The sequence below is a fragment of the Vicia villosa genome, linkage group LG1 (genome assembly GCF_029867415.1).
Source record: "Vicia villosa cultivar HV-30 ecotype Madison, WI linkage group LG1, Vvil1.0, whole genome shotgun sequence".
Taxonomy (NCBI): domain Eukaryota; kingdom Viridiplantae; phylum Streptophyta; class Magnoliopsida; order Fabales; family Fabaceae; genus Vicia; species Vicia villosa.
Window position 1 is genome coordinate 93,984,399 of NC_081180.1, and position 16,456 is coordinate 94,000,854.

Here is a 16,456-nt window from a genome sequence, read left to right on the forward strand (position 1 = left end):
TTTAGGTCACAGTTTTTTATGTTATCTGAATTTGTTTTAACTATTTTTGTATGTGTGGTTTCTTTTTTTTAAAATATGACCAAAATTCTGTAACTCTATTTCTTCCATCACTTTACTCCCCTCAACCTCAAATCAACCTCCTATTCCTGTGTGATTTCGTTGAAGAAAAATCCACTCTCTACAAAAAAATATCAAGTATTTTTGAAGGAATAATATCTCAACATAATAGGAGAAAATTGTACTCTCATTCCATGGCATATTCTTATCATGTGAATCATTCCATTTAAACCATTCATTTTAAGAACAAGAAAGGAAATGCAATTTCATGCACACAACCATAACACAAACAAACACTACGTTATATGGCCACATAACATATAACATATTTATCTTCTTGGTCTCCAAATCTTCCCCACCAATCGTAGTCAAATTTTCTTTTCTTTTCTATTTTGGTTCCTTTCTTCTTCCCCTAGTGGTTTGAAACTTTGTTACAAATAAAATAATCATAGACAAAGACAAGTGCAAGTGCCCCTCCTTTTGTTAGTTGGTGCCCACAACACCAAAGTAGTTTTTCGAATTTTAATATTATTAGAGTCAATTCATTATTCTAACTATCCTTACATTGGATTATTAGTCTCATCGACATACTCTAATAATATATCAATATTAATTTTAAACTAACTCATTTTTACAAAATTCTCACGCCAGATTTCACTATATATAAACTATTGAATTTAATAATAAGATAATTATCGATCGTTAATTGGTTCAGTGATAACTGACGCTGAATTTGTAGAGAGGACAACAGTTCGATCTTTCCACAATTGCGATCGAGACTTATACGATTGTCTAATAAAAAAATCATCAATTTATCAAATCATTTAAATTGGTTTTAAATATTAGTATTTATTTCTCAATTTTAGGACAAAAATAATTATCATTATTTATTTATTTTTGAATGGAAGGAGAAAATGATTATTAAATCATTGTTTTTTTCTTTAAAAAATTATTGAATAATTTATTCATCTTTTTGTCTCAACTTGCAAGTGGGAGGACCATTGAAGTCTCTAAGGATTCATCAAATTAACCCATTTACTCTTACAAGATTGTTCTTCACAAAGTTTCAATCTTTATCACTTTTGCATCACACCCACAAACAGCACTTTGAGAAAAAAAATGTCAGAATCTGAGGAAGAAAACCAAGATTTTCCTCCCAAAACAAAAACATCATTAGAAGAACATGGTTGTGCTATGGATTTTGATCTGGATTTAGAAACTTCATGGCCTTTGGATCACATGTCCTTTATCTCAAACCCTATGTCACCTTTTCTGTTTTCCACCATCTCTGATCAACCTTCCTCTCCTCTATGGGTTTTTAGTGATGGAGAAGATGACAAACATGCCAAACTTGCAGCTTCAGCTTTCTCTGATTGCCACAAGATCTTCTCTTGTATGTTATGTTTTGTTTGTTTTGTTTTGTTTGGTTTGGTTCCTTTCTGATTGGTTTTCTGTTGACTTCAATTTTGAAATTTTTATCATCTTTTGGACTTGCTTAAGCCCAAGTTGACTAGAAATTGAACTGATGCAACAATTTTTTCTTTGTTTGATTTGAAAATGTAATATGAACTAGAATTTATGATTATTTTCCAGTATTATGTGTTTTCATTTGCTTAATTTTACTTGTGAGTTTGGGTGCTGCTAGTGTTTTTGAAGTCGGTGCTGCTAAACATGTGTTTTTTTTAAGTTTATAGGAGCTGCATTTCTTCTAACTAAAGCTACTATTATTCAGGTGATTTGAATTCAGTAACTGAGAAGCCGGATGAGAACGATGGCAACAAAACGTTTTTGCCGCCGCTGATGCCGCCAATAGAAAATTTGGATGGATACTGTGCAATCAAGGAAAAGATGACACAGGCGCTTCGCTATTTCAAAGAATGGACTGAACTGAATATTCTGGCTCAGGTTTGGGCACCGGTGAGGAATGGTAACCGGTATGAACTTACAACTTCAGGTCAACCCTTTGTGCTTGATCCGCATAGTAATGGACTCAACCAGTATAGAACGGCTTCCCTGATGTATAAGTTTTCGGTGGATGGAGAGAACGATGGAACTCAGGGACTTCCTGGTCGAGTTTTCCAGCAGAAATTACCAGAATGGTCTCCTAATGTTCTGTATTATTCTAGTAAAGAGTATCCACGCCGAGATCATGCTCAACATTATAACGTTCGTGGAACGTTGGCTTTGCCTGTATTTGAACCTTCGTTGCAGTCGTGTATCGGTGTGATAGAGTTGATTATGACTTCACTGAAGATTAACTATGCTCCTGAGGTTGAAAAAATCTGCAAAGCCCTTGAGGTTCAGTTTCTTTCAACTTTACTATCTAAGCTTTATGGTTTTCTTATGTTTGGTGATTACGATGTGACGTCTAAAAACATGCTCAATTACATGCTTTTGGTTTTACTTTCAGGCGGTAAATTTGAGGAGTTCGGAAATTTTGGACCATCCATTCACTCAGGTATTTTCGTATAGTTTAATTCAGTGTCGGTGTAAAATAGTTTTACACTAACATAATTAATTGTACTGCCACGTAAACCTATTTTGTTCCCACAGATATAACTTGGCAATGCTTTTAAACCAGATTTGCAATGAAGGGCGTCAAAATGCGTTATCTGAGATCTTGGAGATATTGACAGTGGTGTGCGAAACTCATAATTTGCCTCTCGCGCAAACATGGGTTCCTTGTAGGCATAGGAGTGTTTTGGCTCATGGTGGCGGTTTCAAGAAAAGTTGTTCGAGTTTTGACGGTAGTTGCATGGGGCAAGTTTGCATGTCTACAACTGAGGTAGCAGCTTATATTATAGATGCTCATTTATGGGGTTTTCGAGAGGCGTGCGTCGAGCATCACTTACAACATGGTCAAGGCGTTGCGGGAAGAGCTTTTTTGTCCCAAAACATGAGCTTCTGCACAAACATTACGAAATTCTGCAAAACAGATTATCCTTTGGTTCATTATGCTCTCATGTTTGGGTTAACAGGCTCTTTTGCAATCTGTTTGCGGAGTTTTCATACAGGAAACGACGATTATGTATTAGAGTTTTTTCTGCCTCCTGGGATCACAGAATTTCATGAACAGAAGACACTCTTGGGATCTATATTGGCAACAATGAAACAGCATTTTCAGAGTCTTAGTATTGCTGTTGGTGTTGAACTTGAGGAAAACGGTTCGGTTGAAATTATTGAAGCAACAGATGAAGGAATCCGAGTTAGGATTGAATCTATTCCAATTGCTCAATCTATTAAATCACCACCTATACCCGATGCCTCGCCAAATATGGAGGAGGAGTTACCACATGATCCATTAGAGATTCATGGTGAAAATTTAGGTGGAAGCATTGATCCAAAGCCCTCCTTAGAGAATAAAAACATAAAGAAACCCTCAGAGAGGAAGCGTGGAAAAACTGAGAAATCAATCAGTCTTGAAGTTTTACAACGTTATTTCGCTGGGAGTCTTAAAGATGCTGCAAAGAGCCTTGGCGGTACGTTCCTACTCTGACATATAGTGTGATAAAATTGTTATCTGTGTAGCTCTCACATAGACAGGCCAGAACGCAACACTGACTAATAATAATTTTTAAAATGGATATAATTGAATGTAACCACATGTTTCTGCATCGGAATCTTAACACGACTTAAATCTGATGTGTCGCTGTTACACAGATTATTGTCCTTATGAGTCTGCTGCAAGCTTGAAATGTATATTCATCTAAGATTAATATCTGCTTTTGCAACGAGAAGAAAAAAATCTAAGGTTAACACTACAAAATGAAGACTACTAAACTTATCAAAACATAACGCATTGTATCTTTATAACGAAATTAGTTGCAGCTTTTTATCTCAAGAATCATGAAAGAAAGTAGTAGCTCTAACACAAAGCTCTTGATTATGTTCTTGTTGTACAGTATGCCCTACTACAATGAAGCGCATCTGCAGGCAGCATGGTATATCCCGTTGGCCATCTCGAAAGATAAACAAGGTTAACCGTTCCCTGTCAAAGCTCAAGCGTGTTATTGAATCTGTCCAAGGTGCTGAAGGGACGTTTGATTTGAATTCTCTCAACACTAATCAACTTCCAGTTGCTGGTTCTTTTCCCGAGCCTTCAAATCCGAACAAGTCCAGCCAGCAAGCTTCATTAAACAATAGGCTATCAGAGCCTCAGATGAAAGAGAATGAATTTCACGCCCCTAAAGAAACTAACATACCAATTGTATTGGAAGATCAACTGCTTGGAGGAAGCAAACATGGTCTTGGCAAGGACCGAAAAAGGACTCGAAGTAGGAGTATCTCTAGCGAAGATAGCATAAATCCTACTTCTCATGGTTCGTGCCATGATAGTCCCCCGGATGAAATTTCAACTGTAAAGGATCTATTCATTCCACCCAACAATGAGCAATATGTTGTGTTGAGGGGGTCGCCAGAGTCGAGAGTGCAGCCAACAAATGTATTCAACTCTCCAACTGCTCACCGATTGCCCGACAATATCTTAGCAGAACTTCAAGAGCCGTTTGGAGGAATGCTAATAGAGGATGCAGGTAGTTCAAAAGACTTGAGAAACTTGTGTCCTTCAGTAGCTGAGGCCATTTTGGAGGATATAGCTCCAGAACCTTATGGGAATAACCTTCCATGTTCATATCTGGCTCCTAAACAATGCATGGACGCTACTAATAAATCGGTGACGCCTTTCGCAGCTAGAAAAGAAATGAAAACTGTGACTATTAAGGCAACATATAGAGAAGATATTATAAGGTTTAGGGTCTCTTTGAACTGCGGCATTGCGGAATTGAAAGAGGAAGTTGCCAAAAGATTGAAACTTGAGATTGGTACATTTGATGTCAAGTACATGGATGATGATAATGAATGGGTTTTGATAGCCTGTGATGCAGACCTGCAGGAGTGCATGTATGTTTCAAGATCCTCGGGTGGAAGCAACATAATCCGAGTTTTGGTAAATGACGTAATGTCAAATCTCGGAAGCTCCTGGGAGAGCTCGGGGGAGTGAAGGTGTCTGTACATAGGTTCTTGTGTTCTTTAGGAAAGTAGGTTGAAAATTTGATTTTAGTTAAGATATGCTCAAATTGTAATTTGTAAGAAGTTTAAGGTTAGATATAAAGAATTTTCACTCTATTGAATATTTTGTATTACTCAAAAGTAGTTCATTATAATAAAAAATAAAAAATAAAAAACTGGGACTAATTTGGTGATACATAATGTGGTCACGTTTAAAAATTATGTTGATATTGAGATTTAGAATTGTTGGGTTCACATGTTAGATGAAACCCAAATCTTTATTTTTATCTTGCTTTAACAGTGACACTACTCAACATACTGTCTTAACAGTCACAGGAGTGACAAGTGAAACAAAATTCAACAAATCGGCTCAATCAAACATTTATTGTTGCACAGCACTTATGGTTAAAGGAACCCCAACATGTGTCTTTGTTCGCCATCGATATGCTGTGTAAGGCTTATTGTTCAAGGCACATATATAATATAACAACTTAATGGACGGGTGTACTGGTGAGAATGGAAGCGAGGAATCGGTCTCACATCTTTTTGAATATTCGGTTTTTGATGGTGTTAAGAGATCCATGATCCGTGTTTGTTCAGCTCTTCATAATGCTGGATGGCAAAAAAACTCTAAAACTTGATAGGTAGAGGTAGAATGACATCCAAGAAGCTAGTTGTTAGTTAGGATTGGACTGCAATCGTCTAGAGCATTTTGAAAACATAGAAACAATAAAATCTTTTGAAATGAGGAAATTCAAATAAAAAAAATGTGGAGAATAACTTATCAACGAGGAAGTGACTTAGAATAAAGTCAAATTCAACATACGAAAACATAGCCATGTGGTATATAAACCCCAAGGTATAGCCATGTGGTATATAAACCACAAGGTATGCCTTAGTATCTCCTTAGATTGATCAAGAAATGTAGGTGAGTCCGTATCTTTGGTTTTTTTATCAGACTTTTTTTTCAAATTTTCTGTCAGGCACATCGATTTCTAGTGGTGCTAACTACTGCTCGAATGCAGTTTTGCATTGCAAAGGGTGGGTCTGATTCGCCGGGTCTGATTCTTTGTGAGCATTTTTTTCAAGGAGGCTCCAGTCAGTTTCAATTGTTAGTACATGTGTTGTTTGTATTTGCAAAACTACATTTAGAGGTGTTTTGGAACATATGCAGTAGATCAGTCGGCTTTAAGAGATGTTTAGGAACATCTGCAACAAATGTCTTAAACCAGCCACGACGTGGAGTTCTGGAGTTTCAATGTGATGTGGAGTTCTGGAGTTTCAATGTTGGCAGCAATATCGTCCCGGTCCCTAGTTAGGGGCTTGTGTGTTTGCAAGATTGTATGTGGCGTGAAGAGTTTCGGTGGAGTTGCGTTTAATTATGTATGGATGTAACTTACTCTGTACTGGTTGGCCATTTCTTATGACTGCATTTTTAATGCAAACTTTTTGCCCGCTTAAAATAAAAACTTACATGAATAACCTCAAAAATATATCTGCAAATGTCAGCCGGAAAAACATATGAATCAACACGTTTCTTTGGCTCAATTCATCTTACGCAAACATTGATGAATAATTGTATAGAACAAATTTCGATTGCTTTGAAGTTTAGTTAAAATCTTTCAGACCTGAAAACCTATGAATATTAGTATAAGTTTCTTTCTTGTTTATTATAAACGTGACAAAAAACAATTGCTGCTATCCAAGAACTAAGAATAAATGTTAAAATCAACTAAACGTTTTGATTAGCCAGTTGGCTTAACTTTACGTTAGATTTAAGCCCATCTGCTTGTAATTAAACTTCATAATTAGTGCATAGTTTTTGGTTGCAGAGTAGAAAACATATCATAAAGTAGAGCCCAGTAAAACTACCTATTTAAAAGAAGTAAAGCTCTAGGGAGTCTTGGATTGGTCATAAGGCTGGATGACAAGATTTCAAAAAAAAAAAGTAACCTCTAAGAAAATAGTTCTACCATACAATTGTTCCTCAAAACATGAATAAATATATTTTCATGTGCTGCTCAGTTTAATTTTCCTCTAGCTAATTTCTTAAAAATCCTCTTAGTTAAAAGTAACAAGATAATATTTACTGTACCAGTTATCAAATGAAGGATAATTCATACAGCATATAATATTAATTTGAAATCATGAATATATTAAGGAACAAAGAACTTCATAATGTAAAGCCATAAAAATTTTCTGATATCTAGTGATACACAAAAAACACAAGTTTATACTAGGTTCAATTGCAAAAATGATTAACTCATAAGTCTCAATTAAACAAAGAACATTCCTTCTAACAATAAAAACTTGAGAAAATAAAAGTAAATGAAAACAAGATAGATAGTCTCCCATCATGTGAAACCATGAAGACCTATTTCTTCTTATCTCCAGCTCCACCAGCCCTACATAATGAAAATATCTTAATAAGCACAAATCATAGCCAACCAGGACACAATTCAGGAATGATTAACAAAATATCTAAAATATCATAAACATAACGCTAATATAAGAAACTAGGACAAACCTCATCTTTCTTAGAACATTGGACATCTCCTCTCTCTTCTTCTTGGCACGCTTGTGGGTTCCGAGCTTTCTCTTTGCGACCTTCAATGCCCTCTTATCCTTTCCAACCTTGAGCAACTCAGTGATACGCTTCTCATATGGTGCAAATCCAGCTACCTCCCTGATGAGGTTCCTCACAAAGTGAACTCTCTTGCTTGTTTTCTGATTGAGTAAATAAATTCTTTAGTACCACAACAAAATTGTTAATTACAAATTAAAAACAACATCAAACAAAATGCCATATTGAATTACCATATCTCTATGAACATATAATGAAACTAAAAGATTAACATCTTTTTAATTAGCATGAGACTGATAAAACGGAAACTAAAACAGAAACTAAAAGCTTAAGAACAAAACTAAAGTGAATGATGCTTATCCAAATCTATGATTTCAATTTGAATCAATACTTGTATATACAGACACAAGCAACTATATACAACAACATTTTTAAAAACAGACTTTCCTAATAGTAGTAGAACTATGAAATACTAACTAAACTTAAATCTAAAATACAATAGATCTCACAAAATGGTAGACAAAAATTTTTAACTTCATAATACGATATAATTTAGGTTTTAACTATAAAAACAGCTACTACAGATGCAAAATACAATCACAATCAACACAAATGGAATCATGAGACTGAAAAATCAAAAATCAAATCGCAGAGAAAAAACAACTCACCCCCTTGCGAGCTGAGGGACGTGGTGCCAATTCCTTCTTGGTGACGATGTGACCCTTGTTCAATCCAACGAAAAGACCCGTACTGGGTTGTTTAGGAGCCATCTCTCCTGTACCAGAATAAACAAACACGCTTCAGAATGGTTGAATGGTTTTAATACATAAAAAGATCTATGAGAAATGATTGATACAAGACATAAGATTGAGATCAACGAATGAGAACAGAATAAGAATGAAGGGAAAATCGTTTACCTCTCTTGCCGGTGATTTTCAAAACCCTAACTCTTGCTGTAGAAGAGAAGAAGCTAAACTAGGGTTCTTCAAGGGACTGCTTCCGGTTTATATTGCTAATAATTAAGTCGGGTCGTGGATTCCTTAGTGGATGGGCCTGCATCAGCCCATTAATCTTTTTTTTATTCTTTTTTGTTTAACAAGTAAGTATTTAATGTGTATATTATTTATTTATATTCACTTTGAATAAAAGTTTTATGCATGTCTTTAATTTGATCACTATGTCATTTCACTTTTTACAAATCTACTTATGTGTAAAAAAATTATATGCATCTTGTACAAGTTTTATGCATTTATTTAATATGATTTGATTGAATATATGTGTAAAAAAAATTATATTATAGTTGTATAAAAACAACTTTTAAAAGTAAATGTGATATGGAATGATAAAAATTAGTAATGGACCCGTGCGTTCGCACGGGTCACGTAAAGTCGAAATAAATATATAATAATAGATAATAAATATATATAAATCATATACAAATTAAAAATAAAAAATATTTTAAATTATAATTGTCATATAAATATTAATTTAATTTAATTAAAAATATATACTTTAATAGAAAAAATAAATGAAATAATTTTAAATAGTCATCTATCTGCGTGCGAACGCATCATACAATATCGTTATAAATCTACCTTGAGCAGTCATCTACCCGTGCGTTCGCACGGATTGCACAATGTTATAAATAATAAATAAATATAATATATGTGATTATACTTTTTTGATTTGGTAACCGGTACCAAACTTTTTTGTCCAAATTTTATTTATTGTCATTCATACCCCTATCTTATTATAAGTATTTGAATTTTTTTCACTTATTTTAAATAAAAATTTCACTTCCTTTAATAGATATATTTTTTCAAAAATATAGTTAGAGATTAATATGTACATATAAAAAAAGAAATAATTAAGTAGTTATCTATCAGTAGTAAATAAATATAATATAGTGATGGTTAAAAATGTAAATAAAATATATACAGATTAAGTAGCTTTAACTCGTCAAAAAATAAATATTTTAGTAGAAGAAAAAGAAAATAATTAAGAAATCATTTACCCGTGCATTCGCAAGGTTCGTACAATGTCGTTATAAATAGTAAATTAGTATAAAATGGTGATGGTTAAAAATATATATAAAATGCAAAAAAAATACCAAATTTTTGTTTTTATAAGAAATTATGTTATCATCAATCATAATTGTCTCATGTTAAATGTAATTTGCAATTATTATTTTTAGTATAAATGTTAACGTTTTATCCTAAAAAAAATTTTGGTTGGGGGTTTTTCGAATTATATATTAAATTATATTATATAGTTATCGTTAAAAAATATATAAATTAAATAGTCTCGGCCATAAGAAAATTTATGTATTCATACAAAATTTGTGTATAAGAAAATTTGTGTATTCATACAAAATTTGTGTATAAGAAAATTTGTGTATTCATACAAAATTTATGTATCTATTAATCATAATTGTCTCATGTTTTTTTTTTATAAAAATTAATATTTGTATCATTTTTTAGTATAAATGTAAGCTTTTTATCATTAGAAAAGTTAATATTGTTTTCAAATAAATTTCATTTTTTTCTTATAAAATATTTGTTATTTGTATGAAATTAAATTTAAAATTAAATATTTGTTATTTGATTTTATTATTTTATTCTTTTCAATTGTTATTTTAAAATATATATTTATCTCATTTCAATGTTCATGCAAATGCACCTGTATTGCTCAGCTAACCTCCATGATGCTAAATACTTAAAGAATAAGCAATATTAATCATAATAATATTAATAAGTAAATCATAATAATAATTAGTATTCAATTAATTTTGATAACTTCTTGTTACATAAAAAAATCATTTAACGTACGATCACGTTTTCAAATATTTATTTTTAATTAATTTATTATAAATACTAATTATTAATTATTTAATGACTTTTCATATATAAAAAAATTTAATAACCACATTTCCAATTAATCTATTTTTTCAATTAATTCCGTTATTAAAATTTAAACGAATATATTTGATATAATTTGGTAATTGCTATTAAACCAAATATATATATAGTAACAAAACAGGTTTGGCTCGTCGGACATGCTATAATTTTTATAATTGCTTATAATTTTAATTTTACAATTTCTATTAACAAAAATTATAAAATAAAAATAATACACAAAAAAACATATTGGTCTAGTAACAACTTAAAATTGATAATATTTTACTATAAATTAAAATTTGATATATTTTTTTTTTGAATTTGCTTCTATATGAATTTGCTTCTATATTTTCCTTTCTCCCAAGTCAATTATAACCATTATTAATAATGAGATTATAATATAAATTTTACAAAAGTACTATTACAATTTTCTCATAAATTAAAAATATTAATATTTTTTGGTACAAATTAAAATATTGATATAAATGTCATTATACTGAAACTTAAAATTTAATATCATTTAAATAGGTTAACAATTAAAATGAGAAAAAAAAAATTCTTTTCCTCAATGTTTACTCACATGTAATAAATATTGAGGATTTTCAAATTATTTTATTATTATAATATGTTATCATGATTATAGAGGTTTGAATCTTGTAAGACACGATTCTTATTATTATAATATGTTATCATGATTATAGAGGTTTGAATCTGACACTATTTTTATTTCCGAAGTCAAATTAATTCATTTTTGAAACAAATAAAGAGAACAATTACAAATTACAATGAAATGGTGCAGGATATTGGAGAAGACCATTATTTATAAAGCTGGAACATTAACGTTTTTTTGAAAATAAAAGAGCCACTCATCCAACCAAAGAACTCAATCCTTTTAAAAATAAAATATAAAAGCCAATTTTTTAACTACGAAAAGCTGGAACATTAACGTTTTTTGAAAATAAAAGAGCCACTCATACAACCAAAGAACTCAATCCTTTTAAAAATAAAATATAAAAGCCAATTTTTTAACTCCTTTCATAGCTGCAATCTAAAAAAAATTAATTGGAATAAATATAGAAGTAAATTTTATGTTATTTTTGAAAATAAAAACTAAATTATAATTAATTAAAATAGTCACATTTTTTACTAATTTTTTAATTATTTTTCAAAGTAATATTTTATTTTCAATCCAACGAAGCCATCTCTCCTGTACCACAATAAACAAACTTGAAAATAAGTTTAATGGTTTTAATACATATAAGATCTATGAGAAATGATCGATATGAAACATGAGATTGAGATCAACGAAGGAGAAACAAACTAAGAATGAATGGAAAATCGTTTACCTCTCTTGCCGGAGATTTTCAAAACCCTAACTCTTGTTGTAGAAGAGAAGAAACTAAACTAGGGTTCTTCAAGTGACTGACTGCTTCCGGTTATTTATATTCACTTTGAGTAAAAGTTTTATGCATGTCTTTAATTTGATCACTATGTCATTTCACTTTTTATAAATATATTTATGTGTAAAAAAATTATATGCATCTTGTACAAGTTTTATGCATTTATTTAATATGATTTGATTGAATATATGTGTAAAAAAATTATATTATAGTTGTATAAAAACAACTTTTAAAAGTAAATGTGATATGGAATGATAAAAATTGGATTGTCTGCAGTGACATTACGTACATAAAAATAGAAAAAGAAAATAAAGAAACAAAGATGATATATTTGATGGTTAAGATAAAAATTAGAGAGAGATTTAATTATAATCTTATGATACTTTCAAGGATGTCGTGTAACATCTGAGTCCGACGAGGGGGAGGAGTGGTTGTCGGTGCACGAGGCATAACAATGAGCGACTTCTGGAAGCTTCTAGACAAAAATTGAATTCACATCGAAATGAGGGATCATGAGGTTGTGTAAATATGAGAATGCATGGTTGATGAAGACTTATAAGGATTGATTTGTACTACCTATACCAACAAGATGCATCTTCTTTTCGGTAGCCTAAATATTAAATGCTTTGATTATTTGTTGAATTAATAAAAAATGTTCTTTTATAAAATTGTCCACATGTGCTAATAAACGTTATCATTTATGTAACCTCACACTAACCCTTTAATTTCCACTTATTTATAAAACCTACCTTTAATGTTATATTATACAAACGAACTGCATCGATTATAACCCATTAATTGTCAAAACCCCCTTAAATACATGTGATCTTAGCGGGATCACAAAGTAAAGAGTGGTTGGCGGGCGTTGTGGAATTATTTCCAAGGCCAAGTATTCAACTTGGCTCTCAAATGTTGTACTTGTTAAAAAATCTAATGGAAAATGGAGAATGTGTGTTGATTATACTGATGTTAACCGGGCATGTCCAAAGGACGCCTACCCTTTACCTAATATCGATAGACTGGTCGACAACTCGGCCGGCTACAAACTGTTGTCCTTCATGGACGCTTATTCTGGTTACAACCAGATCCCCATGGCGAAATGCGACAAGCAATGCACGGCTTTCATGACCGAATCGGGCAACTATTACTACAACGTAATGCCCTTCGGACTCAAAAACGCCGGGGCAACCTACCAGCGGATGATGAACAAGGTCTTCCGAGGAGAAATCGGCGACACGCTCGAGGTATATATGGACGACATGATCGTCAAATATCGAGAAGACTCCGACCACACACTACATCTCGAGCGGGTCTTCAAGCAGGCCAGGTCCTGCAGGATGCGCTTCAATCCAGAGAAGTGTACCTTCGGAGTACGGGCAGGCAAATTCCTCGGTTTCTACTTAACAGAACGAGGAATAGAGGCCAACCCCGATAAGTGCCGAGCATTCTCAGACCTCCCTACCCCCACCAACAAAAAATCCATCCAGGTACTCAACGGAATGCTCACGGCATTATCCCGCTTCGTCGCGAAATCCGCCCAGCATGCACTCCCATTCTTTAAGCTTCTTCGGAAAGAAGCAGCTTTCGAGTGGTCCGAGGAATGCGAACAAGCATTATCCCACCTCAAACAAGTGCTCTCCAAACCCCCGGTGCTATCCCGACCAGACAGCAACGAGGTTCTCTATCTCTACTTGGCCGTTTCAGGCGAGGCGGCCAGCGCGGCCCTGATCCGAGAAACGGAAGACGGGCAGAAGCCAGTGTACTTCACTAGCAAAGCCCTACAAGGGCCCGAGGTCCGCTATCAACAGATAGAAAAAATCGCACTGGCCCTAATAACGGCCGCCAGAAGACTGAGGTACTACTTCCTCGCCCACACTATCATCGTCCGGACAGACCAACCGATCAAGCAACTTCTCAGCCGACCAGACATGGCCGGGAGAATGCTGAAATGGTCCCTCGAACTGTCCGAATTCGACATACAATACGAGGGCAGGAAAGCGTTAAAAGCCCAAGCACTCGTCGACTTCGTGGCCGAGATGACGACGATCTCCAACTTCCCAACACCCACCGAGAAAAAGTGGACCATCTATGTTGATGGCGCCTCAAGCCACGCGGGCAGCGGGACCGGTATCATCTTGGAGAACGACGATGGACTCGTCATCGAAGTATTCTTAGTCCTATCCTTCACCACATCGAACAATCAGGCCGAGTACGAAGCCCTCCTAGCGGGCCTACGCCTCGCCGAGGACGTGGGCGCTCGGGAAGTCATGATTTATACCGACTCTCAACTGGTCGCGTCCCAAGTTAGCGGCGATTACCAGGCCAAAAACGACACGCTAGCCGAGTATCTATCGCTCGTCAAAGAAAAGATGAAAGGATTCACAAAGGCAGACGTCGCACACATCCCTCGGGAACACAACTCGAGGGCGACCTCTTATCCAAGTTCGCAAGCACAAGAAAGAAGGGAGGGAACAAGTCGGTGATACAAGAAATCTTGTCCGATCCAAGCGTAGGCAAAAACGCGCAGACCATACAAGTGTTTGCCATCGGAGACGCCCATTGCTGGATGACTCCGGTATACAAATACCTCATGAACGACGAGCTCCCCGATGATCCGAAGGAAGCTTCAGCCATTAAGAGGAGAGCCTGCTCGTACACAGTCATCGAAAATAAACTCTATCGGCGCGGCTTCTCCATTCCCCTTCTTAAATGCATCGACGGCTCGCAGGCAATGGAAGTACTGCAAGAGCTTCACGAAGGGATTAACGGCCAGCATCTCGGCGGCCGGTCGCTGGCGAGGAAAGCCCTCAGAGCCGGCTATTATTGGCCGACTATGCAGCAGGACGCCAAAGAGCATGTTCAGAAATGCGACAAATGTCAGCGGCATGCCGACATGCACCTAGCGCCCCCCAACGAGCTTAAATCCCTCTCCTCTCCTTGGCCTTTTTCCACCTGGGGAATGGACCTCCTCGGACCGTTCCCGGTCGGCTCGTACCAAAATAAATATCTCGTGGTCGCCGTCGATTACTTCACGAAATGGATAGAAGCCGAGGCGCTTGCCAAAATCACATCTCAAAACGTGCTCCGTTTCTACAAACGAAACATACTCGCCCGGTTCGGGGTCCCTCAGGCCATAATCACCGACAATGGCACCCAGTTCACTGACAAAAAATTCCAGGAGTTTGTGGCCAAGCTCGGCACGAAACAACACTTCACCTCAGTCGAGCACCCTCAGACGAACGGGCAAGCCGAGGCAGCCAACCGAGTCATCCTCCGAGGATTAAAGAGAAGACTCGGCGAAGCCAAAAAAGCTTGGGTCGAAGAACTACATAGTGTGCTTTGGGCGTATAGGACGACACCCCATTCGAGCACAGGCGAGACTCCTTTCCGATTAACCTACGGCACCGAAGCCGTAATTCCCGTAGAAATCCGAGAGCCTTCTCGGCGCACCGAATCCCCCCTCGAGGAAGAACTTAACGACGAGGCCATGAGGGAAGAACTCGACATGGTGGAAGAGATCCGAGCAGGATCAGCCCTCCGAGAAGCTAAACTAAAACAGCAAATAGCTCTTCGCCATAACGCCAAAGTTATAAAGCGCGAATTTGAAATCGGCGCCCTAGTACTTCGCAGAAACATGAAAGACTCGCGCGAGGGCAAACTAGCCCCAAACTGGGAAGGCCCGTACCGAGTTTATGACAAAACCGAGAACGGCGCCTACTACCTCGAGAATCTTCTCGGTGAAAAACTTGCTCGACCCTGGAATGCTGAAAAACTCAGACGTTATTATAGTTAAACATAAGCTAAAACGCCCGGCCTCTGACCCAAACTCAGGTAACAGACGGGCACGGATCCACGTCGTCGGTACGAACGTGAGTATTCCACGACAGCAACGGTCGATTCCTCTCGTCGGATGGATGGACCGACCCCTCGGCGGATTCTACACCTAGACCCCCCGTGGAAGTACTTGCATGGCAGAACCCTAGCTCGCGATGGGATCGTTCACGCCGCGAACGCTTGGCCACAACCGCGGTCTCGCGCTCGCTAAAAGCGCATACCTGCTCTGCGCACCCGGCCCGTACTCAACACGCCCGGGCAATCAATCTAGGCCGAGCATAGTCCACAAAACCAATAATATCACAAGTATACAGGTGACTCTCCGGCATATCCGAGCACAAGCCATCAGTTACCTAGAACAATCGCAAAATACTCTAAGTATAGGGGAAATACCTCGTCATACGAGCACAGCAGGAAAGTTATCAAAAAGAACAAGCATACAACGATAACGCCGAAAGTGCAGATAAACAGATATAAGCAAGCAGAATTATAAAACATTAAAATTGCCGACCAACTTGGTCAACGATATCCAAAAGTTACAACCAATAAAGCCGGGCACGCAGGCCCCCAAAGTACTCCGGGCATTACCCAACAAAAGATAAAATGGCACGCAGGCCGAAGAAGAAGGGCACGCAGGCCCAGGACCACTATCTACTCTTCACTCTCTGGAGACTCGG

General features: G+C 36.0%; 2 protein-coding genes across 3 annotated transcripts; one reads left to right on the top strand and one right to left on the bottom strand.

Annotated features, from left to right (window-relative positions):
• The first annotated feature begins 1,040 nt into the window (after positions 1-1,040).
• On the top strand, positions 1,041-5,186 carry LOC131643569 (protein NLP7-like). Its single transcript, XM_058913821.1, has 5 exons — positions 1,041-1,450; positions 1,790-2,355; positions 2,468-2,515; positions 2,639-3,536; positions 3,960-5,186. The coding sequence occupies exons 1-5, from the start codon at positions 1,177-1,179 to the stop codon at positions 5,054-5,056; spliced, it is 2,883 nt and encodes a 960-aa protein (XP_058769804.1). The 5' UTR covers positions 1,041-1,176; the 3' UTR covers positions 5,057-5,186.
• Positions 5,187-7,218: 2,032 nt separating this feature from the next.
• LOC131612609 (large ribosomal subunit protein eL36x-like) lies at positions 7,219-11,916 on the bottom strand. Of its 2 annotated transcripts, none has more exons than XM_058884382.1 (4): positions 11,892-11,916; positions 8,317-8,423; positions 7,592-7,791; positions 7,219-7,469 (listed from the first exon to the last, which is right to left on the bottom strand). In XM_058884382.1, the coding sequence occupies exons 2-4, from the start codon at positions 8,416-8,418 to the stop codon at positions 7,439-7,441; spliced, it is 333 nt and encodes a 110-aa protein (XP_058740365.1). In that variant the 5' UTR covers positions 8,419-8,423; positions 11,892-11,916; the 3' UTR covers positions 7,219-7,438. The 2 variants fall into 2 exon arrangements, with proteins under 2 accessions (XP_058740365.1, XP_058740360.1); XM_058884377.1 differs by lacking the exon at positions 11,892-11,916 and adding an exon at positions 8,566-8,683.
• Between the last annotated feature and the right edge of the window lie 4,540 nt (positions 11,917-16,456).

Coding starts and splice junctions, on each gene's coding strand:
- LOC131643569 (XM_058913821.1), top strand. CDS start 1,177: ATGTCAGAATCTGAGGAAGAAAACCAAGATTTTCCTCCCAAAACAAAA. Junction 2,356..2,467: donor AAATCTGCAAAGCCCTTGAG/GTTCAGTTTCTT, acceptor TTTTACTTTCAG/GCGGTAAATTTGAGGAGTTC. Junction 2,516..2,638: donor TGGACCATCCATTCACTCAG/GTATTTTCGTAT, acceptor CTTTTAAACCAG/ATTTGCAATGAAGGGCGTCA.
- LOC131612609 (XM_058884382.1), bottom strand. CDS start 8,418: ATGGCTCCTAAACAACCCAGTACGGGTCTTTTCGTTGGATTGAACAAG. Junction 7,792..8,316: donor GTCCCTCAGCTCGCAAGGGG/GTGAGTTGTTTT, acceptor TTACTCAATCAG/AAAACAAGCAAGAGAGTTCA. Junction 7,470..7,591: donor AATGTTCTAAGAAAGATGAG/GTTTGTCCTAGT, acceptor TTCATTATGTAG/GGCTGGTGGAGCTGGAGATA.